Source organism: Rhizophagus irregularis, chromosome 19 (genome assembly GCF_026210795.1).
Source record: "Rhizophagus irregularis chromosome 19, complete sequence".
Taxonomy (NCBI): Eukaryota; Fungi; Glomeromycota; class Glomeromycetes; order Glomerales; family Glomeraceae; genus Rhizophagus; species Rhizophagus irregularis.
Genome location: NC_089447.1, coordinates 2,463,678 through 2,488,595, shown reverse-complemented (window position 1 = coordinate 2,488,595; position 24,918 = coordinate 2,463,678). Strand labels below are relative to the sequence as shown.

Sequence of the window (24,918 nt, the reverse complement as noted above, 5' to 3'; positions counted from 1 at the left end):
CACTTTAAATTAACTTATAATAAAGGTATAAGTCTTTATATACAGTAATTCCAATTACTTAGAAATATTAATATTAACAATTAGTAAAATTAATAACTAATTGATATTTTTTTATGATACATAATACAATACTTTTTTTATATATGATTTAAAATAGGTTCATATTTAAGATAGCAAAAGTAGGTTCATATTTAAGATAGCAGCATCAGTTCATTATAGTATTAGAGGTACAAGCTTTGCAGTTAGTGTAAATGGATCAATAAGTTAAAAAGAAAGAAAATTTTAAATGTGATTTGTGGTTGACTAAAGTTGATTAGTTGACTATTAATTATTTAAATTAATTAAAGAATAATTTCAGATATCAACTTTATTTGATATATTAATTGAAGCAGGTAAAAATTCTTTTAAAGTATCTAATATCTTAGCTTGGTCAATAACCTTTAAATGAGCTTCGTCTCCTAATGATCCTCCGTAAACTCCATCCACATAACATCTTGTAATAAAAGGTACAAAACTTTTAGCAAATGTTGCGTTAAACCCTTGAAGTACTGTTGTATCATGATTATTTTGAATGAGAAGTTTTCCGTAATCACGTAAGGACTCGGATATTGTCAAGAGGTTCTGGAAAAGATAAGCACCAAGAGTATAATATAATGATGTTGGAGCTATTACACGAAGTGAATTAAAAGCTGTTAAATAAGCATTCGTTAAATAAGCAATAGGCGGATAATCTAATAAAATAACCAATGGCGTGAATGACGAAGTCACAGTTGTTGATGAATTTGTTGAGGAAATTGATGATGATGATGAAGGTCGTATTGAAGGGATGGATTCAAACAAATTGACAGATTTTTTATCACTAATCATCCATGTGTTTGGAATATTTACGTTCTTAATAGCTTCATTCAATTCGTCTAAAAATACTTGTGTACCATCCGATATGATTTTCTTAACTATTCTTTCAACAGCTTCTTCAAAATAGCCTGTCACAAGATGTCTAAAATCAACACCGACTCGACCAAATGACATTCCACAATACATAAGTTGTGTCAATATTGAAGAAAGAGATTGAGTGTCTGTAATAAGAGGAGTGAACTCGGCAAGAACTAAAGTTAATTGATCAAGAATATGAATTGTGTAATCGGCGAGAACAGAAGTTGCTGTTAAATTACGTCTTCCAGAAGAATATTCGTTAGAATCTGAAGATGCCGTCGTCCATGGGGATGAAGGAGATCGTGGAATAATAAATGAAGAATAAATAGGTGTTGAAGCAAGTCCACCTACATCATCTGCAAAAATTGTTCTGTACTGAGTAACTATATCAAAAAAATGTTCCCTAAAGATATCGATCCATTTTTTCAAATAATGTACAGGATCTTTCCTTTCTTTATCAATTGTATGAATTAAAGACTGTAAATAGGCATCTCTAGAGAGCAAAAATACAAGACGTAATTCTGCTTCATCGAATGCTTCCATACGTCTCAGGTAACCAATTACTTTTAGACAGCTTGGCAACTTGATTTGTTCTCTTAAAAGGGAAATTAATTTTGATAACATTAATTGCATTGTTTGTTTAACATCTTGCTCAATTTGTTGAATCAAAGGTATATTAGAATGTTTTGAGACAAGTCTAGCAACATGTTGTGATAAATCCATGACTTCGGAATATAGACCATTTCGAACACAAGTATCCATTAATTGTGGAATTTCCAAAATTTCTAATAAATTATCATGATGTTCTAAAATTGTATTAATTTTATTACGCTGCAATGATATTTGTTTAGTTTGTTGAGAAAAAGACTCGGAGGAAGTTTCTAACAACGGTATTTCTGCAGTTAGAATGGATAATTGTGAAGATAAATTATCTAAAGAATTATTAATATCGGCGTAACAACTATTAACATGAATACATGACTTATATTCACGAAAAGAAAGTTCTGCCAACTCTTTTTGAATTTTAGATTCTTCATCTTTAACTAAAATAGGCTCGTGTTTAAGTGATTCTAGGGATAGAGATGTAAGTCTATCTAGGTAATCCTTACCCCATTCTTTATTAACTAATTCTTGTTGTGTTTCAGACAAAGACTCTATTAATTGACTCAACAAAATTTCCTGACTAGTATCAGAGAGTATTGAAGTATAAAACTTTTCGTTCTCGGTCATACTTATTATGCATTTTGTTAATTGATCGCTTAGATATTTTTAAGCTGATGCGTCACACGGTCATCCAGCGCAGATCAAAATCCGCTTTCTAAGTCTTGCTATATAAAAATTAAGTTGGGTTTCACAAACGCAAAGCAAATTTTCAGATAAGGATTGTATACTCCGTAGTCCGTGTTCTTTTTTCGCTTCTCACGAGAAAAACTGATTTAAAAACAATATTTTGATAGTAATTAATTTTCCTGCGAAATAACCAACTATTTTTACTTAGCAACATTTATATTACTTTACTTTTAAATTTTTATAGAAATTAAACATAAAATGGTTAGAAAACTAGGACCTAGATTTCATCGGATAGGTTCATTATACCCATATAAAGTTACTGGAGAAAAAAAATTACTTAGCCTTAATTTCGAGACAATATCTCCTAAAGATAGTAACTCTTCTACAAGTAGTAGTAACTCTTCAACTATTCCCAACTCCCCTACCGATTCGGCAACAATTGTCGGTTCACCTATATCAACTAGAGCTAGTTCTCCTTTCGAAATAGAATTTAGCGATACAAAATCACAAGATTATTTTTCTGAATTTACAACACTATTTTCGAAATCCTCATCCACGAGCGTTTCATCGGAATCAGCCGAAAGTTCAATCTCGACTCCGGATCATTATTCGACCAGCTCTGACTTGTCAACGCCATGTAATAGCAAATACAATCTATCATCTATTAGTCTTCATAAGACCTGTAATAATCAAGTCACCAAGAGAAAATCCTCAAAAAATAGTACACGTAAATTGAAATATGAGCAAATTATTACATTTAATGATAATGCTAGACTAAACGATGTGATATCAGAAGAACCATTTACAAATTCGGAGATAGTTCCAAATGTTAAATCGGATCATACATATGTAGAAGAAAATGTTGGGTTAATAGATCCTTCAATATATATTCAGGTATTTTATAAAAAAGATTATAATCTTATAATTTATTAAATATTTTTAATTTCTAATATTTTTTTACTAGGAACAAAATCCGGTCCAAGTGGTTGGAGATCCTAACTTATGGGAAGTACACCCGCCGTATTTCACGTATGATAATTATAATTCACCGAATGGTCCACTCAAGGATGGTGGATCGGGTGATGTGTTTTTGACGGATTGGATTGGCCAAGATTTCATTCTAGATTCTTAGTTTTGTTCTGTTAATGCAAATAAATAACATAATATGTACGCTTTTCCTTCTCTTTCTCTGGAAGAAATTAGATAAATGCTTTAATTCTTTGAGATGGTTTCCTTACAACATAAATTAGGAATGGAAAATATTAACACTTTTCCTTTTCTATTACAGCTGCTAAAGTGAAATAAGCTGGTTCTTGATAATTTTAATTGTTTTATTAGGATGTGTAAGATTAGATTAATCATAATTTAATATATAATAATGCTACAATATCATGTCTTGTTGGAAAAATAAGAGTCAGAATATCGTTGGATCAGATCGGTTAACAAAACCTAACAACAATAATATCACTCCCAAAAACACAAGTTTCACGACAAGGATAAGTTTTAAATGGTCGTTGAATTTTATTGAAACAGGATTTAGGGTTAGATAATGGATATCTTCGTGGGTCTCTTCTATAGAAAATAATTCATAATTAACAAATTTAGCTAAAGGGAAAATTTAAAACCTTTGTAAATAAAAAAGTAAAAATTAGATATTATTTTTGTAAAAAAAATATGCTATCATATTTGTCACCATTATATAACACACCCGTGTTTGCGGAAATTTTCGGCAGTAAACAAGTCGTTACACGTCGACTATTTTTTTTCCACAAGATCTTCATGCACTAATTTATTTAACAATTAATTACCATCAAATTACGTAAAATGATTTACGCGAAAATTTTTTATAGTAAATTAAGATACCGTCTTTGTAAGTTTTCATTATATCCAATATGGAAGACGATAATACTACAAATGTAGAGCTTAATACTTATTCAGAACCACCAACAATTATTACAGAGGATGAGAATGGAAATACTCATGCTGAAATCCCAACAGTAGAAATTAAGAAACTTAATCTTCCCTATCGTAAGGTAGTAATTACAAAAGGAAAAAAAAAATATTTATCATATTAATTTAGGAATAAATTATTTAATTAAAAGGGGTTCAGCAATGCTGGGGAAACTCTTACACCTGTCGAGCTAAAAGTTAGTGGAGAACTTCCTTCATGGTTAAGTGGTGAACTTTACACAGTAGGTCCTGGCACATACGACATAAAATACACCCGTATGATCGAAAGTGAAGGAGGATTTGAAAGTGCCACAGAAACATTCTCAATGGGTCACTGGTTTGATGGGTACGTCAAGCGATTCGTTTGTTTCTCATGACAAATATTTACTGATCATCATATTAATATCAGTTTACCACTCGTTAATCGATTTGAGTTTGATGGAAAGGATGGTAAGATTAAATATCGGTCAAGAATTACCAGTAGAAAATATGAAATTAAAATACGCGATCATCATGGTATCGTTACGAGACATCCTTTTACATTATTTAAGACTCATGCAAAGTAATAATAATGTTATTATTAATTATGTTAATTTATTTGAATAAAATTAATTTATATTATGTTTTTATATAAAAGTCAAACGCCTCTGGCAAAATTATTTGGACAAAAACGTACAGATAAACCTGAAATGGAACCTTGTTCCGTTAATATTAGTACAAAATTTCCATTTTACAAATCTGGCGAAAAACCTAAAGTGTTTTGTCAAAATCACGCAAGTCAAGTAAGTTATATTTTAATTGTCATGCTATAAACTTTATTTTATTAAATTTTAACCTCTTAATAGGTGGTAGAACTTGATGCACATGATCTTGCTCCTTCACGCGTTTATTCTTGGAACGATATAAATCCACTTTTTAGAGGTGATCATGCTTCTCCCCACCCACATTATGATGATAATACTGGGGAATTAATCAATTTTAACATGGAAGTTTATGCATTGGGAACAAAATATAATTTCTTTTCCATCACGGAAAAGAATCCAAATGGTGAATTTATCGCCAGTATATCAGCCAAAGCAAGTTATGTACATAGTTTTGCTGTGACACAGAGATTTATAATTTTGGTATATAATTAAATTAATATGTCATTCTTATTCTTCTAAATTAGAGAAAATTAAACATTTTATGTTATAGGTTGTATTTCCGTTTCATGGAAAAAATGCTGGTATTAATTTCAAGTGGTCGGATAATATTTTGGATTCGCTTACTTACAGACCAGAAGAATCTACACTATTTTACGTTATATCAAGAGCAGAAAAACAGCATGTTGCTACATATAGATCGGAACCATGTTTCGCGTAAGTTTGAGAACATTGAATTATTAATTTACAATTTCTTATTAATAATTTTTATAATAAATTAGGTTTCACCATATTAATGCTTTTGAAGATGATGATGATAATTTATATTTAGATATAGTATGCTACGATAATACAGAAATATGTTATGATTTATCACTTGAAAATTTAAGAACCGGATTAGTTGTTGAACTTCCTTTAGCTGAAGTTCGTAGATATGTTTTACAAAATATTCAAGTTGAATCAATAAAATTTTCGAAAATACCACAGGCAACGCAATTGGAGACTTTGCAGAATACTGTAGTTGGTCTATTCAAAAATGTTCAACCAGTTACATATCCTTTGCCTGTTGCAAATTATGTTCGTTGCTTAGATTCCACTTTAGAATTACCAAGGTATTTTTGAAAAATGATAATCATTTTTTAAACATCCGTAAATATTAAGTCATTATATATTTATATGAATTCAGAATCAATCCAAAATTCCATGGTCAGAAATATCGTTATGTCTATGGAATTGGTCTTTCGGCAAAAGCTGCCACTCAAGATGGTCAAATATGGGATTCACTTATTAAATGCGTAAGTATTGATATACCTCAACCTAATTATATCTTTATATTAATTTCCACGTTTAATACAGGATTTGGATACTAAAGAGGTTATCGCTATGTGGAGTGAAGAAGATTGTTACCCTTCTGAACCTGTTTTTGTGCCAGTCCCTGGTAATGACGACGATGAGGATGATGGTGTATTATTAAGTGTTATATTTGAAGGTCAAAAGGTTAAAAGTTATTTAGTGGTACTTGACGCAAAAACTTTATTGGAAAAGGCTCGTGTCGATTTACCACAAGTTATACCCTTATCTTTTGGACATGGTTCTTTTAGACAAAATATTTAATTTATTTATACTTGTATATGTCAAGACAAATAATATTTATATTTTAATTTTCAACCCATAAATAACAGATGAGATTACATATTTATTAGTAATCTAATTAATTATTCTTTTTATCATTCTTACTTTCCAATTTTCTTTACAGATCAGTTGGTTACAACCAAGTATGGTATAAATAAATTTAACCAACAAATAAATACTTACAATTACAATTTAAAATAAATGATACAAATTAAAGGTTTAATTCGTAAGAAAATATAATAAACAAAGTTAATTTAAACATTCATTAATCCTTTTAATTGATCTAATAAAGTATTATCAACTCGACTTAAATATTTTTGTCTAAACATTTCAGGCCCCCCATTAAGAGCTTCGCACTCACCAATCTTTAAATTGATATAATGAATTAGATTGGTAGTATGAATAGGATCTCGTTGTAATAACTATAGTTGTAACATAATCAAGTTAGTTTAAATAAAATATAAAAATGAACTTTAAATATAAAGAACTTACAGCCCGTTTACGTTTAGTTTCAGGTGATGCATCACTATCATCAATTTCATTTTTTCCCACATATTCTTCTTGCCAATAAACTAATGCGCTATAACCCAAAGTATTAAAAAAAATAATGTCAAAAAATAATATCAAAAGTATTAAACTTACTCTCCACCACCGGACTCTTTAACTTCGCTCAATACATCACACCAAACTCCAATAAATTGGGCTAAGAAGCCTAAAATGGTGGAATTTGTTGTAGCGATCAATGTAGCAAAAGCCATTGCACTCAATTTCCGTTGTTTCGGATGTCCAATATTATCAAACTGGTGAGAGTTTTATTATTAAACAAATTAATTTATAATATTATAATATAAATAAAAATGATTAAATAATATACCTTATCTAACCATGTTTCCAAGACTTTCTTTAATAAATCTTCTTGTTGAATATTATATTGTTGACTGGCGATTGTGATGAAATGTAAAAAAAATACTGGATCATTAATAATAATCCTAGCTAATATTGAGACATAACTTACAAGAACGTAAGGATTTTCCTGTTGCAAAATAAATAAATTAATAAAGATTATATCTTAAATAATAACACAACAAAAAAAATACCTCATTAACAGAAATTATAGTATTGAGTAATTTTCCGAGAAGTCCCGTGCTAATAATCGATTCTTTCAATAATCCAAATGGACAAGCTTGTAAAGTAACATCAATAACATAAATGATAGCACGACATGCTTCAGGTCTTAGGTCCCCGAATAATCGAGTAAATGCGTCCATGATAGGAATTGAATATGACTGTTGACAAACAATGCAATATCAATAAATGTATAAAATAAATAAAAGCGAACAAGTGATAAAAAAATTCAAAAAAACACCTGTACAATCATTTCAGGTACCAAAAGAATATAACTTTCTATAATTCTAAGTACTCTCTTGAGTGTTTCAGACCCAAATTCCAATAACCCAATAGCAGCGGGGACGAGATTAAATAGTAGTGGTGTGCATTCAACGGTATTTTCAAGAATTGCCAACCAAAGGTCCAAGCCGTCTTCTAAAAGGTATACGTGTTCTTCCTGAACAAATGAGCGAATGATGTCTTGCGAACATTATGATGAGAGTAATCATTGCATTATTTAATATGTAAATATTATTCAACTTACAGTGTTTGGACTAACGCTGTATTGAATGATTGGTATTATAAACTCATGAAGATTAACAGACTGCTCCCACAAAGCCTAATATAAACACAACGCGTGTAAAATTTTTTAATTTAAAATTTAAATAAATATAATATAATATATTTATTTTACCTGAACAAGTTTGGTTAATATCACAAGGATAGCTGGTTTGAATAAATATTCGCTTTGAGCAACTTGCCACAATGTTGGTAATAAGTTTGTAATTTTCTCAGAAAAGGGTGCAATCTAAAAATTAAAATTGAGTATACAATTTTCAGGAAAAAAAAACATATAACATTTACCTGTGAATCCATTCTTTCCACTATTAGGGATAAGCAGTTCAAAATCTTCAAGCGGCTTTCAAATTGTTCCACCTCTCCAATTAAACGCGTTAATAATGTGATTGCACGATCAAGATATGGAACAAATCCGTCTGAATCAAAATCCCACTCATCTACACGTACTTAAAAGTTAAGAATAATAAAGTCTTTGCAAAAAAATGTAAATAAATACTAGATATTATCAAGGATATAATTTTTTAGATTAATTGCAGCAGTCAATCTAACGACAAAATCCTCTTCCGGGTTTATAAAATATGTCATAACGTCGTAAACTCTAGGTCGATTTTCTTTTGACAATTTAACACATACCCATCTTCCAATAATCCATGCAATACGACGCCGAATTATTTTGAAACTAAATTTTAAGTCAACATTATAGTCTTATTACAAAATCAACAATTTTTTTAAAGAAAACTGAAAATATAATCAATCCAATCTTGCCTAGGATCATTATTTGCTGCTTCAATCAACAAATTATTAACAAGCCAAGAATCGAAATCAAGCACATCATATAATTCATGTGAACCTAATCCAACTGCACAATAAATAGCGTCTTTAACTAACAAATTATCTGATTGAGTCACTAGTAAATTTGGAACCAAAGTTATATAATTAATTTCAAATTACTTGATATTCAGATTCCAAGATAAAATAAACTTACAAGCTACATAATTAAACAAAAAACAAGTAATCGAGTTAGATATCATTTTTTTTTTATAAAAAAAAAAAATTGTTAATAAATAATAATTGATCAGAAAAAGCCAATTATGGCAGTTTAATCTTTGACTATAAATGTCTAATAAGACCGTCGTGAATATGAAGTTTCATCGTTTGCTAGTAAAATCAAAAAAATTTGAGTTTTAAATAAGAGAAAATACTCACATGCGGCATTTTCCAACAATTTCAAAATTTTTGGTGACAGAAGGTCGCGACATTGGGTGATTAAATCTGTAAATACTTTTTCGGCACAGGGCTAGAACATTAAATAAGAATTTTTTAAAAATAGTAGATATCAAAAAATAAAAAAAAAATTATAATACTAATCGAATTCAAACACACTCTTATCTGATATTCCCAATGATCAATCTCATCAAAATTAACCCAGCCTTCGGGATCTTCTTCCCACATTACCAAATCTTCTTTTCTCAAAATTAGATAACTTGATATTAATAATTCGGCAAATGATTCGACGAAGCTTTGTGTCAATATTTGTTCCTCTAATATTTTCATCGCATCAGAAATACGCAGATCTTCGCTTTCTGTTTATGCAATAAAGTTATATTCAACGAACTTAAATTCTAAAAATTAGTTATAAGAGTATATATACCTTTGATATCTTGATTATAACTAGACTTCCTTATGATGCCTTTCAATAACAATAAGGCTTGAATTAAAATCTTTTCTGTACCATACGGTTGGGTCGCCATTTCTATATCAAAATAAAAAATAAGATTAAATAAAAGAAGTAATTATCATGAAAAATATAAATATAGATTTTTAAATTAATTTGCATGCCTGTTTCGTACGATTTACTATGCATGACGAGCAATTGCCAATAATAATGAATTACATCCCTAGATCCTGGAGTCATTATAAATGAAATTGGACGCAATTTTTGTAACTCAATATAAAATTTCCCAATTAAATTAACTTTGGAATCTAAAAGTTCAAAAATCGGAGAGGATGTATCTTGAGATGAATTTCCTTAAAAAAAGTAATAATAAAAATATATATATATTGATTATGTGGTAATTATCAAAGCAAAACTTAATTGTATGACTATAAAAAAAAATTACTTAAAGTATAAAATTTTTGTAAATGATCAAATGCTAAAACAAAGAATGCCTAAGATAGAATAAGATTATTTAAATATAGTGATCGTAAAAATTAAAATCTTCTATAATCAATATTATTGTCTCATTCACCTTGGTCTCATCAACTTTACTAATGTCTTGAAAACCATGAACAATCAAACGTCTGATAGATTTCAGCGCAATTAGTGACGTTTCTAAATCCGTTGCATTTACAATATCATTAGAAGTTGAAATCATATTGAAGAATCGATTGGTGTGCTCCACGTAAATGCTAGCCACATTACGAAGTAATTCTGGCGCAATCTTTTTAATTTATAAAAAGATTTTAACTAAAAAAAAATGGAAATTTATTTAAAAGATAAATTAAAGATAAAAACCTGTTCGAACATTTTCCGATCTGGTCCGAATGTTTTCGAACATAACGCTTTCACTACTAAATGTAATGTTAAAATTGCTCTCTTTTGTATCAAGATTGCTGAATTAACATTCATTGTTGAATGAATTATGGATAACAAATTTTGAAGTAGATCTGGCCTTAAATTATTGATAATTTGTTTAAATATATGATATATTTATGTAACACTAATGTATAATTTCAATACATACCATTCGTTAGGAAAATCAATGCGGGCAATTTTAGATACTAAAACTGCACTTTGGGTTGCAAGCTAGAATATTAAAAAACGCGTTAATTAGTTGCGGTAAAATTGATTCAGCATTATGAGTTGGTTCATACCTGATTATGGCTTTCGTCCATAAAAGACAAAAGTTGGCTTCTAATCTTCGCTTTCTCCTCGGGGTTGATGGTACTTACGATAGGAAAGGATAAATCAATTAATATAAAATTAACCAATATAAAATTTTTGAGTAAAAGAAAAAGATCTTAATTATCACCTTTTCGCTGTTTTACGCCAGTATTTATCGACACCATTTTTGAAAAATATAACTCCAAAAAATCGGATATTCACATCAACGGACTTGTCATTGATAATTTCCTACAAACAACGCCATTTACGAAGTTAAATATAATTAATAATAAAAATATATATATATAATAAAATAAATTAATTAATAATCAGATAGTTTCATGTAAATTATGATTGTCTTTTCTTAATGATAATTATATCATTCACATACTAATTATTATTAATCGAATCGATTTTTTCAGGATTATCGAATTATGAATGCATCAAAGAAAGATAAATTATAAATTAATCAAATTAATATAAATTAATATATGATTTGAATAATAATTAATGATAATAATTTAATTTGCATTTTTACACAATAATTTTCCAAGTAATATTTTAATTATCAATTCTTTGGCACAAGCTTTATAACTTCAAAATAAAACCACGAAACTTCTTTACATAGTTCTTTTACATATTATATTACGGGGCATAATTATATTCTTTCTAGTACAACCTCAACTTCAGAATAATATGTTTCACTCACCAATAACGTAATATAAAACTCTGGAACTACTTCCCACTGTTTAAGTTGTACCTCGGCAAGTTTTATACGTTCTGGTTGCTGTGAGGTCGCTTCTGCTAAGGTTTGTAAAAGTTGATCGCGAGGGGAAGACATAATTTTTTAGTAAAATTTGATTATAAAAAATTTTTTTTAAAAAAAAAAACTGTACCATATACCCGGTTTGTGGATTTCCCGGATAAAGCACAGTCGATCGTTGCCAAATTTATTTATTAATCCCAAAATTAGTACTAAAAGCGCGAAATATTTCACGTTACAGTTTTATACTAAACTTTGTTTCTAAAAAGAATGGATCTTTTTTGTGGCGAAAGTTTTTTTTTAAATTAAATTTAAAATTATACATGTAATTAACAGGGTTTGGGGTTTCGAGTCTCGTGTTCGCTGCACTTCAAACCGGTTTTAGTGATTCTTTTTTTATCCTACAGCACAAACATATATAATTACGTATCAGATATTTTTAAGGAAACAAGAGATAATATGAATCATTATTATATAATAATATGAAATGTAGCACAAATATGTAGCATAATTAATTTAATAGTGCGAATCGATTTTACCTAAATTGTCATTAGCATTATTAGGAACTTCTTTTTTTCTTTTTTTCAAAGTTTTAATAATTAAGTAGTTGGCAATCTTTCAATAAAGAAGACTTTTTTAACAATATTCTAATGGATTATCAATTTGACGGAGAAGGACCGAATTCCGATTCTTTATTACATACAGCAAAAACTATTTAAAAAGCCTTTTATTTATTTGTCATACAATAGCGGCCGCCTCTGACAAACAATGAATAGCAATACTTAGACGAATAAGTTGCAGTGCAACAACCAAGATCAACATTATGATGAGTGCCCCTACTCTGCCCCTTGCACCCTGTATGGCTTTAAGTTGCTTCTTTGTAGTTAGTAATTTTGTACTGTCCGTAGTAACTAAAATGATTTCATAGTGCCAAGTTTTTTGTAAACTGATAATTAAAATTGGAAATTACGCGTTTTAAAAAAATATCACAATAATATCGTAATATATTTTATTGTTTAGTATTGTATGTGGCTTTGAAATTTCATTGCCCCAAACACATTTAACTTGTAAATTGTATGAATTTTATTACACTTTGATTTCTTGTTTTCGATAGGAGAAATTTTGTATTTCACGTTTCAAGATGAAAATCATTTCAAAATAGTTCAAGTCTTTAAACTTTTGGAACATTACTGCGCGCTGAAAAAAAAAAATTAAAAAAAATAGTAATCAAAGAATTTTACTTAATAAATTTCCTTACTATATGTACTATAGTTCATTTGAATATTGTCAATCAATTTATTCACTTAAGCTTAGCCTATCGATTCATTGCCTTAAAAAGTTACTGTCAATCGTGTCTTAGCCCAGAGGTCCTGACACTAACTTATGTGATTCCTGCATGAATTTTCCATCATTGATTATTGAATATTGATCTTTCGATTTATTACAAAACTCTCTCTCGTACTAGACACCGTTCCTTGCATGTGAAGAAGCGTTTTCCGAATTTCACTCTGGGTTTCGCTTGTTCTATTCTTTTAAGGTATGATATATTTTGCATATATCATGTTTTTAACATTCCAGAAATTTATTACACAAAGCTTCTTTTGCTAAGAGTTTCGAGAGGTTTGATGGTTTGAAAATTAAATTTAAACCATAAAATCGTAATTTTTTTTAGTCTATGTTCTTCTCACCTATACTTTTTTGTAACTTAATCAAAAAATTCTTTTTCTTTTGTTAAGAAAACCGAAATGTTGATTTCGAAAGTCACTTTATAGGTAAAAGAAACCCCTCTCTTAACGATTTTTTTTAATTAATATGTAGGTGTCTATATAAAGCGCTTTTCTTAACATCGCCTATAATATCCAAAAAGAGAAGTAGCGGCTCTTAACAAGATAAACCAGTAAGTTTCTTTCAATATTAAACGCTTACATATATTATTAACATTATTAATAAATAAAACCTTATTAATAAAATTGTAGCAAGCAAACTTTTTGCCATTCTTTTACGAAAACCTACAAAGTTTTCGTTTTTTTCTTTCTGTAAGTAAGTGTCTCGTTCACTCGTAAATAGTGAGAAACTTTGTTTCCCAATTTTTTATGATTTTTCAAATAATTACATAGGATTACAAAATTATGCTTCAACAATTTATCACGCTCGATCTTCAACATTCCCCTCAACCAACTGACTCCTTTGTTAGGTGATTGGTTGGATTTCCTATACAATAAATAATAGAAGAGCTAAAAGAAGGTTTATTTTCTCTGGGACAGTATTTTTACCTTATAATACGGCAACGGGACTTCGACGGGCGGCCGGATATTTTTGAATACGCACAGGTGCCAAACGATTTGGAACAATATGCAGGATCCGATCGGTTCGAATTTAGAAGCATTGAAGCTACAATCCGACAATGCGGAATTGGCAAAGGCATACTGGTCGATTGGTAATTATTCACAGGCAATTTTCCACGCAAAAAAATCGGTATTACACAAACCTACAGATTGGTTATGGATCGACTCCGTTATCACAGCGTTCATGAATCCAAATTACAATTACTACAACGAAGCATTAGAAGTATTGGATGCCGTGATTAACAGGTTAGATACAATAAAACACACGATACCAAATACCGAGTGGAATCAAATACAATCATTATATCGACGGCGAGCATTGGTTAAGCAATATCTTAACAGATACGAGGATTCTATTGAAGATCTCATAAATATTATCGTAGTAGCTTGTGCAAATTTTCAATTTGTAGATTTAATAGATCATATACTAGGATGTTGCAACTTTTATGGCTATTGCATACAAAATTACGTGAATGTTCAGCAAACTGTTACTTTATTAAACGGTTTACAACCTCATTCTTTCGTAAATTCTCCTATACCAAGTTTCTTCATGGATCCTGATTTTGTTCTCGGGGGTTTATTACCTTACCTATTCCCATTTGCTCATGGATATCTGCCTGGTCACACTTTTATAATTAGTTTACATGATCGTGAGTATGCACAAAAAGATGCCGCTTTAGGATTCCTTGAAATTTCAAAGGCATTTGAAGCAGATCCAGTAAAATGTTCAAAATTTTTAAATGCAACACCAATGCGATCAATATCTTTACTTCTGTTATATATGTCAATTGCAACATATCCAACAACTGAGTCATTTCTTTTTCTTGCAGAAGTATTGACTAAAATTTCTGATTCAGTTACGATGGGTCAAGAAATCCTTGATGGACCAAATTTAGCTTTGAAATTTTTATACAAGGCAGTTTTTTTTGATCCCAATAATCCAGATATTTATATGGCGATGGCGGATATTTACTGGCGCCAAAATAATTTAATCGAGGCTACTTTTATTTATCAAAAGATATACGGAAGAAACAAACCCCACGATGAAGAAATAACAAGAAGATACGTTTTAGGATGTAATGTTACTGGAGAAAAATGCAGGAGTGAAGGAAGATGGGAAGAGGCTTTAAGACTATTTGAAACTGCTTACACAATCAATCCAGATAACACTGATGCTTTGACATTTTATTCGCAAGCGCTCAATTCAGTTTGCGATTGGTCAAAACGGGGTGGTGTTGGAGTCTTCTATGTAGATCAATGCAATACATTGATGTTCTCTAACATTCCTAAAAAAGTCGGAATGATGGGAAGAGTATCTGATGTTGTTGACAACTTTATAAAGGAGGGGGCAAAGTTTGGTGAAGGAATTATTCAACAATTTGGAGGGTTGCATAAACTCTTCAATTTTCTTTGCGTTGGACTTAATTCCGATGACCCATGCTATAAATGGTTAAAAGCAAGGGCTGATTTGATAGCTTCTACAAAAAATCCACCGAGTTTAAAAAATGAAGGCGGGTTTATATTAAGACTTATTAACAAATTAACACGTCGTGTGCAACATCGTTGGTACATTGAATATTATGGGAATCAAATTATTTCACAGACTTCTCAGGTAGCAATTTGTAAAAGTGGTGATAAATATAATGAAAAATATCTTCGTCCAAAAGTTCCACCCGGTTTACCACAACCTTCGCCAAGTCCTGTACAGCCATGGTATACATTTACTTATGATCTTAGTCCAAAGCAAATAAGATTAGTCAGTCACCGTCAAGCATTACATATTGCATATGATGCATTTACTGCCAATTGGCTCCCAGATACCGTTTTTCCTCCACCGCCACCGCCATCTCCAAGAATTAAAGTTGGATATGTATCATTTGACCTAAAAGATCATCCACTTGCTCATTTAATGCAATCAGTTTTTGAACTTCATAACAGACAGCATTTTGAGATTTATGTTTATGCATTAAATCCTGATGATGGTTCTGCATATAGACAAAAAATTATGACAGGTTGTGATCACCCTAGAGATTGTAGCGGAAGCTCAACAAAAGATATATGTGATCAGATCATTCAAGATGGCATCCATATATTGATCAACTTAAACGGATATACAGCAGGAGACCGTAATCACATTTTTGCTGCTAGGCCTGCACCTATTCAAATGCAACATATGGGCTTTGCAGGTACGATGGGTGGTCTTTGGACTGATTATAATATTGTTGATGATATGATTGTTCCACCTCTGTTGACAAATGAAGAAGCATTTAAACGCAAAACAAAACATCACGTGGGTGATATTTGTGAAGAGTTAGATCCTGAAGAAGATGATGATAATATTTGGGTATACCCTGAGAAAATTCTCAGCCTTCCAGATACCTACTTTGTAAATGATCATAAACAAGGATTCCGTGATGATCAACACATAAGAGGCACAGTTTTTGCAACTCGTGCAGATATCCAATGGACTCTTGAGGAAGACAAACGTTGGAAGATGCGACAACAACTATTTCCAGGTGTTCCCGATGATTGGGTGATTTTTGCAAACTTTAACCAATTATATAAAGTGAGTTAATTCAATTACACAATTTCGTTACGTTCATAGAGATTAACAAATGTGCTAAACCTTGCTTTCTTTTTAGATTGACCCAGTTATATTCAAGGTGTGGTTGGAGATTCTTGCACAGGTACCTAATTCTATCCTATGGTTATTAAAATTTCCTGCGGATGGAGCCAAGAATTTGTACAGCACCGCTTTACAATGGGCTGGTATAGGGGTTGCAACCCGCATTCATTTTACAGATATAGCTGGTAAACATGATCACATTCTTCGTGGAAGAGTTGCCGATTTAGTTTTAGACACACCACAAGTAAATGCGCATACTACAGCGTGTGATATTTTATGGTCTGGAACTCCAATCTTAACGCTCTGCGGTAATGATCATAAATGGTGCTCGAGAGTTGCTGCCTCAATATGCAAAGCAACCGGGTCCGGTGATAAAATGATTGCCAAAGATCATGCTGATTATGAACGAAGGGCGATCGAGCTTGCCAGGTCCGTAAGGTATAATTATTGGCAACCTAATTTTCCACATTTTATGCCCCCGCAAGTTCATCGAAGTGGGGTTGGTGAACTTATTGAATTGAGGAAAAAACTCTTTCTAAATCGCGATAATATGAGGCTTTTTGATACCCAAAGAATTGTATCAAATCTTGAAAAAGGTTATGCTATGGCTTGGGAATTTTGGGTTTCTGATAATGAAAAGAATATCAAGGTATTATGAAAATGGAAAAGGAAGAATTAATTAATGACCAAGTTTAGTTTAATTGATTATATGCAAAGAATTTATTTAATTCCCTTTGTAAAACTCTTTTGGAAGATTATAGGAAAATGTGTAAAAGAATAAGGATATTATTTAGTTGTATAACAAAGGTATTGTTGAACCCGCATTACTTCATTTAACAAGGCTTCAAAAAAAATTTTTTTTTCTCTCTCTCTTTAGTAATAAAAAATTTCGATGATCCTATAATTTATAGGACTTGTAAATACTAAATCTTTAACCTACGAAGAAATTTTTTTATTAATATTGTAGTAAGATAGAATCATTACAAAACGTTTTTTTTTTTCAAATATTAACTGCATTTTTCATTATATTCTTGCGAATATCATACCAATAGATTCAGTATAAATTTTATTTTTTTTAAAAAAAAACCTTTAATTTAAAATCAATGTAATTTTTTATTTCTTTTTTTCCTTTTATTTCAATAAATGATATAGTCCAATTATGTGACAAATAAGATGTGTTTACTTTGATATAAAAGTATGTAATAAAAACCTAAATTATGGCACCTGTAGAAATTCATGTTATTCGAATTAATAAATGATCACGTGCCTGATGGATTAGTTGATAGAAAATTATATGGTAAAAAATAGACATCTTGGTACCCGGGTTAGAAAGGAGTCGGCGGGGGCACCTACCACCGTTCAGGTGGTCTACCAATTTGTATGGAGCCTCATACAGCTCTAACCTGAGGTGGTATATATAGACGACCAATCTCGACCAATGCTGGCAATGCATTACCCCTTCGGGGATGGATATAGGGGTAGGCATACAGTTTGTTTAGAACATCATCTAATATTACTAAAAAAAATTATGTAAAAAAAATAAAGAATACCTGTCCAATAAATTATCAATGTAAGTTACTTTTACTATTGCATTTTTATTATAATATATCAATTTAAAATTTAACAATTACAATGCATTTTTGGCCAAAATTATGTTTTTTTACTATAACTAGTAGTACCTGTTGACTACGTCAACATTCTATTCTTTACTTTATATATATAATAATAATTATAATGTAAAATAAATCTATATATAAAAAATAATAAACTATATAAGTAAATTTACATTTTACATTTATTTCTACAATTTTTAGTATTACTATAATTTCTAACTATTGAAAACTTCTAAATATACAATATTATAAGTACAATTTATTAAATTTCTATTATCATCTTTAGTGGTAATTATCTTTAAATTTTTTTTTTGTTGTTACCCTTGAACAGGCAACATAAAATTGTCCATGAGCAAATACAGGAGTTGGAAGATATAATCCAACCCAATTTAATGTCTGACCTTGTGACTTATTAATAGTCATTACAAAAGCTGGTTGTATTGGAAATTGACGATGCTTAAAAGTAAAAGGTAAAGTAGCATTTGTAGGAGACAGGGTAACACATGGAAGAAAAGCACGTTTTCCAGCATGTTTTCCAGTAATAATTTCTGCCTCAATAACATTCTTCTGAAAAGAACAACAAACTAACCTTTTCCCATTACACAGGCCATCTGATGGACTAATATTTTGTAATAATAGTATTGGAGATCCTTTTTTTAATACTAATTTATAAGGTGGAAGTCCACCAATTGTTATGGAATTTAAAAACTCAATGGGATACTGATATTCTGAATTTGATTGTTCTTCTATTGTATCAGCACTGTAATCCGCAGGAACTAAGCATAAATTAATGAAAATTTATGGTCGTAGGTAAACAGGAATTATAGAATTAAAGAAATGATATTAAAGATTAGCAAGCAATGCAGATCATGAATATGAATTGATTCAGGATATAAAAGAAAGGAATCACTCCAGGTCATGAGTATAAACTGATTCCACGATATGATACACAAATGATGGATATCACTCCTATCATATGAGTATAAACTGGGTATATGATGTCATTTATTACATCATAGTTTTAGCAAATTCTATTTGCGTAATTTTTATATTTAAGTTTTGTATAAATAGAGGACTTATTCGTAATGAATAAATTCAGAATTGATTTGAAGTTGAATTTTTAATTTTTGTTTATCACGTGTTTTGTATTACTAACCTTGTTCAATTTTTATTTATAAAGCCTGATTCAATGTGGCGACTCTTAGGAGGAGATCAGCCTGCTTCATATGATGCATCTTTCCGAAAGAAAATGATCGTCGTATGATCATAAGTGTTAAATTTGGATTATAAGACGATTATATAATAATAACGATCTTGTCGAATAAAAATAGAAATATAATTTTGTTAGTAAGTCACTGACAGATATTATTAGTCAATATTTTATTTTTAGAATTTATTTTTGGATCTCACTGGGATTGGAAATTTTGATGGGTTCAAAGAGGAACCAATGGATTATTAAGGATCTATCGAATCTTAAAATCTAATTTCAAAAGTTTAAGGTGAAAAAGCGGTAAGTATGGAGTTATGTGAGTAATCACTTAATTGATAGAAAGCACAAGGAGTCTTCTTTCAGGAAATTGCGAAAGTACCTGAGAGATTCCATTTGGAGAAATAAAAATGAATTTTAAAGGTAAAGGTTAATAATGGGAAAACGCAACAATTTATCGATGAGTTCATCATAGCATAGCATGCTAGCTTTAAGTTTAAATTTTGGATAATGCTCTAAATTGAGAAAATATGTACCTTCAGCATGAAGAGAATCACATATAGTTACGTCAAATTGGATACTCAAAATCAACAATCCAGAAGTTGTTTTGAGATGAAGGATACAGATTGTAAAGAAACCTACTGTCAAGAAATACGTAATAAACAAAAATGTTGACAAACCTGGAAACTATCATACTTTTACTGCAGTGAATAGGTAGTATTACCAATGGGTAAAAATAGAGATAAGCCCAGTATAAATCAAACTAGTTGAAGGCAGAGAACAGCGATTGGTTAGTTAAATCCAATGGATAGCTGATGACTTTTAATGATTATAAATGATGTTGAAAGGTTAGATTCACCTGAAAAGAGGATACGCCAATCATTAGTTGAAGAAAATGAAAATTAAATTTAAAAATAGAAGATTTTGGTAAGTTGTGGATAAAAGCGTACCCAGAAGCTGACGCTATATAAATGATAGCAGGGACAGGAAAGTTATAAATAGAAATTTTAAAAATATAAAGTTGGAATTTATAGAAGTTGAATGATATAAAATTAAAGAATTTTAGAAGAATATCAGAAGAAGATGAAATTGACACTGATAAAAAGGAACCGATAAGATTATGGAATATGGGTTACGAAATGGATGAAATAACAGGAAAAGTATAAAAAGGATAAGATTTTGATCAAAACAAGATAAATTATCAGGATCAATTAAATGCAAGAATCAATAAAGAATTTAGATAAATATTTGGGAAATATCACCATCGAAATGATCAAAATTGGAAAAGAAATAGAAGAACTGAAAGATCAATATAAAAATGAAGTCAATGTAAGTCAGCATAAAGAAAAGTCTATAGATCAAGTAATATGTTATCGATGTAATAATAGAGGACATTATTCAAATAGATGCAAAGTAGAAGGAAGGAATACCATTAAAAGGAAAAACAATATATGTGAAAATTGTGGAGGAAAAGGACATTTTATTAAAGAATGTACAAGTGACAAAGTGGAAAAAGACCAGATAGTATGTTATAGATGCAATAACATAGGGTATTATGCAAGTAACTGTATTAAGAAAAGGGCAACACAAATTGATTATGGAGTATCAGGATAAGACAGAATAGAAATTTACTATTACAATAATGATTACTATGATGATGAAAATATATATAAAAAAAAATTATCAAGTGATGAAAAAGAAGAAGAAAAAGATATAAAAGGACCTGAAATTGGCTCAAGTAAAGAAAAATCCAATAAAGAAAAGGAAATACCAATAATACCAATAACATCTGTTCGGTTAAATTAAAATTTGAAAAGCAAAAATGATGAATAGTTTAGAATCTGACAAAGAAAATGAAGTAATAGTAAAAGTGAGTATTACAGAAAATGAAGTAATGGTAATAACACAAGAAATGGAATTGAAAACAGAAAAACAAAGAAGGACATATGAAAGGATAATCAGAGAATTACAGAATTTCATGATAGACACGATATATGAAAATTATGAACAGAGATTTGAAAGAAAAATGTCTAAAGTAAATATCGAAGATGATAATGAAAGTGTAAAGAATCACAATGATGGTGATATCAGAAATGATAATGACATTATTATAGAAAAATAACGAGGATAATGATAGTGAAAATATAGCAGAACACGATGAATATAATAATGATCTGAAAATTGGAAAAACAATTATCATAATAACGATAATGGAAATAGTAATGTTGAAAATACCACAAATCGAAGGAATAATGATACCAACATAAGAAACAATAAAGAAAATATTGAAGATCAGGAAAATTGTGATAATAATAATATCAGAAATGGTAATATTGAGAATATTATAGATCAAGAAAATAACAACAATGAAAATCAAAATAATGAAAAAATAATGGAAACAAATGATAATGCTGATGATGAAACAATACACATGAGTAAGATGTGAGAAATGTTTATGGAAATTTGTAATTAAGAAATGGGATAGTATTGTTGAAGAAGAAAAAAAAATGATTGAACAAGCTAAAGAAATGAATATTAATTTGGAGGGTTGTAATAATTTTAGTAAACAAAAGTTTGACTGGGAATTGAGAAATGGTAGATGTGTTAACAGAAAAAAAATGTATAATGGTAGATGTGTTGAGAGAAAAAGAATGTATGTATAAAGTTATTGATCTTTATTGAATTAATATATATAATTATTATGAGATGAAAATCAAGAATTAAGGGTTAATTTTGAAAACGGTGATGGAAAAAAGAGAATTATTGATAAAACCAAAAGTAGTTGTATTTACCAAGAAAGGAAAATCAAGAATAAAGAAAAATTGGATAATCTAATCAAAGAATTGATAACTGAAGAATCTAATGTATTAGAAGAAGGAATTGATGAGGAATCAGAGGATATAATAAAATTATTCAGAAAAATGGAACGCAATAAATTAAAACAAATAATAAATGGATACCAATTTGCAAAAATGGTAATTAAAGAAAGAGAGGAATAATATGAAAGGATGGATAGATAAAAAGCTGCTGAAGAAATAAATAAAAGAATATGGAAAGGAATGCCAGGATATAATTACAGAACAATAGCAAATAATGTATTAAAAGCAATTAAAGTTTATGAAATGTTCAGTAAAATTGGAGGAAGAAAAAGGATTATGAGAATTAAAGAATTTACATGGTCATACATTTCCAAACTAAATGAAGAAAAAAAACAGTATGTAATAAACAAAGTGAAAGCAATAGAAAAAGCAGGTAATAGATCAAATGAAAATTAATAATAAAAAGGATAAAATTCGAATCAAGTTAAAAATATGGAAATAATCATGGAAGATAAAATTGAAATAATCCAAAGGTTTGATAAAATACTTAGCAAAATAGTCCAATTAAAGGATGAATTGAAATGACAAGAGAAAAAAAAGATAATTACAACCACAATTAAAGAAATTAACAAATATGAGAGAATTATTACAAAATAAACAAAATAAGTCCATAAAATATTCAGAATTGAGAAAAGAATGGTTGAAATTGCGAGATCAATAATCAGGAAAACTTATAAAAAGGATTGAATTGTGACCGAGTTCAAAATAAAATTTTGAAAAGAAAAATTTTATTTCACAGTATTTTACTCTTGGAATAATGATAATTTCAATTCTTTTAGCATTTTTCTTATGATGAAAAATTGCCACATTAATCAAAGATTAATGGTTTACAGATATAATCATACGAAAGAAGAAGATCACATGATTTGAAATCATATGACTCAAAAATAATTTGAAAATTAGGAAAAATTAATGGGAATTTAGAGAAAAGACTTAAGAGAAATCTGGTACAAAAATACCATAAAAATTTCTGAATAAAGTGATAATTATGAGAGAATAAAGTGATGATTACGAAGATATCACAGTGATAAATACGAAGATATCACAGTAATAAACATAAAGTATCACATGAAAATCTCGAAGAAGTTACAAAGAAATTCAGAATAATCCCCTGTAAAAAATCTGATCCGTTTTTTATCTTTCCATGTTTTTTCTGTGAATGTATTATTTTAATGGAATTTATAGCTTTAAATCATGGAAATTTTCATCTTGCTAACATGGATATCTGTAAATGTATCATTTTCACAGAATTTTTACAGAAGACACGGAGAAATAATGGAAATATTCAGATAAAAATTTTTTATAGGGATCACATACTAAATTCGAAAAATATGATAAACATATAACAACAATTGGATCAAGAAAAGAAGACGTAAGATAATCAACAAAATGCAGCAAGTTAGAGAATATTGCATGCTTGATTTAGTGGATCAAGATCTAAGTTCAATTCTTAATTTAGAGTATATAGAAACATAGATAAATTAGATAGATAATAGTTAGTAATATTTTCATTAACTTATTTAGAATTGTGGGGTCACAATTTGTTGAAGGGGGAATATGTAACCCGCTGATTTGTAATGTTAATTGATTTTAGTTTGATTTTTAGCTAATTTTTCATATGTCCAATTAAAGATGCTACCTGAAACTTAGTAGTTTCTAAAACTGTCAAAACCAAAACTTGGTAAAACTATTTCTGAAATTTTCTTATTTTCCAAAACTGGTAAAACTAGTAAAACTAATCTGAAACTGGTAAAACTAACCTGAAACTGGTAAAACTAATCTGAAACTGGTAAAACTAATAACTAATCCAAAATTTATAATGCCAAAATTATTACTAAAAGTTCAAAATTTAACCAAAATTATTGATATAATCCTGGCCATTTCAATAAAATGATTAACATTAAAATTTCCTTTTTTGGAATTTTATGTAACTATTGTATAACTAATTTTTCCAATTTTACTGGGAAACATAATTTTCTTTTTAGGAAATTGGTATAACGTCATATAATAAAAATATCATAATTTTGGCTGAATTTTAATTTTGGCCAAAATTAGTGAGTTTTGGGCTAGTTTTGGGAGTTTCAGATTAGTTTTAGAAGTTTTGGACTAGTTTTGGGAGTTTTGGAATAGTTTTAGAGTTTCAGACAAATTTCAGGTTTAATTTTAGTTTTAGTTTCAGTTTCAGAAACTGAAAAATAGTTTCAAGCAATATCTTTATCAGTCCGATTTTTTTGATTTTGACTAGTGTGATAGATAGCATTAATCACATAAAAATAAAATTAATGAATGAAAAAGATAAAATACGAATATAGTGCAAAAGCAATAATTACAGCATAATTAGTAGTATAATCAATTTTATTGATAGCAAACATTTAGAAGTAAAACTAATAAAAGTCGAAAATTGGCTTCGAGTCAAAAGGCGATAAAAAAGCAAACAGAGTGGCTAAGAATGACACAGGAAAATTAACT

The 24,918-nt window shown here is 29.4% G+C and overlaps 7 protein-coding genes across 7 annotated transcripts; 5 read left to right on the top strand and 2 right to left on the bottom strand.

The window, feature by feature from the left end:
• Nucleotides 1-285: 285 nt before the first annotated feature.
• Nucleotides 286-2,172, bottom strand: OCT59_011089 (uncharacterized protein). The gene has a single exon (XM_025319821.2). The coding sequence runs from the start codon at nt 2,161-2,163 to the stop codon at nt 355-357; it is 1,809 nt and encodes a 602-aa protein (XP_025172810.1). The 5' UTR covers nt 2,164-2,172; the 3' UTR covers nt 286-354.
• A 175-nt stretch (nt 2,173-2,347) lies between these two features.
• On the top strand, nt 2,348-3,896 carry OCT59_011088 (uncharacterized protein). The gene is made up of 2 exons (XM_025327120.2): nt 2,348-3,117; nt 3,188-3,896. The coding sequence occupies exons 1-2, from the start codon at nt 2,482-2,484 to the stop codon at nt 3,353-3,355; spliced, it is 804 nt and encodes a 267-aa protein (XP_025172811.1). The 5' UTR covers nt 2,348-2,481; the 3' UTR covers nt 3,356-3,896.
• A 148-nt stretch (nt 3,897-4,044) lies between these two features.
• OCT59_011087 (uncharacterized protein) lies at nt 4,045-6,527 on the top strand. Its single transcript, XM_025327121.2, has 9 exons — nt 4,045-4,256; nt 4,326-4,519; nt 4,583-4,735; nt 4,811-4,955; nt 5,019-5,297; nt 5,368-5,531; nt 5,597-5,926; nt 6,001-6,109; nt 6,171-6,527. The coding sequence occupies exons 1-9, from the start codon at nt 4,116-4,118 to the stop codon at nt 6,426-6,428; spliced, it is 1,773 nt and encodes a 590-aa protein (XP_025172812.1). The 5' UTR covers nt 4,045-4,115; the 3' UTR covers nt 6,429-6,527.
• On the bottom strand, nt 6,475-11,857 carry OCT59_011086 (uncharacterized protein; the record flags this gene model as incomplete). Its single annotated transcript, XM_066136283.1, has 22 exons — nt 6,475-6,868; nt 6,939-7,026; nt 7,089-7,246; nt 7,321-7,479; nt 7,544-7,732; nt 7,813-8,010; nt 8,098-8,172; nt 8,248-8,361; nt 8,418-8,575; nt 8,648-8,811; nt 8,898-9,039; nt 9,339-9,429; nt 9,516-9,715; nt 9,784-9,885; nt 9,972-10,160; nt 10,253-10,301; nt 10,382-10,573; nt 10,648-10,804; nt 10,877-10,938; nt 11,007-11,079; nt 11,165-11,265; nt 11,726-11,857. 22 exons carry the CDS (start codon nt 11,855-11,857, stop codon nt 6,701-6,703), a joined length of 2,961 nt encoding a protein of 986 aa, XP_066000922.1. The 3' UTR covers nt 6,475-6,700.
• Nucleotides 11,858-13,404: 1,547 nt separating this feature from the next.
• On the top strand, nt 13,405-17,918 carry OCT59_011085 (uncharacterized protein; the record flags this gene model as incomplete). Its single annotated transcript, XM_066136282.1, has 7 exons — nt 13,405-13,407; nt 13,541-13,551; nt 13,647-13,676; nt 13,756-13,815; nt 13,897-13,980; nt 14,110-16,690; nt 16,767-17,918. 7 exons carry the CDS (start codon nt 13,405-13,407, stop codon nt 17,406-17,408), a joined length of 3,411 nt encoding a protein of 1,136 aa, XP_066000921.1. The 3' UTR covers nt 17,409-17,918.
• Nucleotides 17,919-21,392: 3,474 nt separating this feature from the next.
• On the top strand, nt 21,393-21,692 carry OCT59_011084 (uncharacterized protein; the record flags this gene model as incomplete). The annotated part of the gene is made up of 1 exon (XM_066136281.1): nt 21,393-21,692. The coding sequence occupies one exon, from the start codon at nt 21,393-21,395 to the stop codon at nt 21,690-21,692; it is 300 nt and encodes a 99-aa protein (XP_066000920.1).
• Nucleotides 21,693-22,077: 385 nt separating this feature from the next.
• On the top strand, nt 22,078-22,569 carry OCT59_011083 (uncharacterized protein; the record flags this gene model as incomplete). Its single annotated transcript, XM_066136280.1, has 2 exons — nt 22,078-22,223; nt 22,296-22,569. 2 exons carry the CDS (start codon nt 22,078-22,080, stop codon nt 22,567-22,569), a joined length of 420 nt encoding a protein of 139 aa, XP_066000919.1.
• Nucleotides 22,570-24,918: the final 2,349 nt, after the last annotated feature.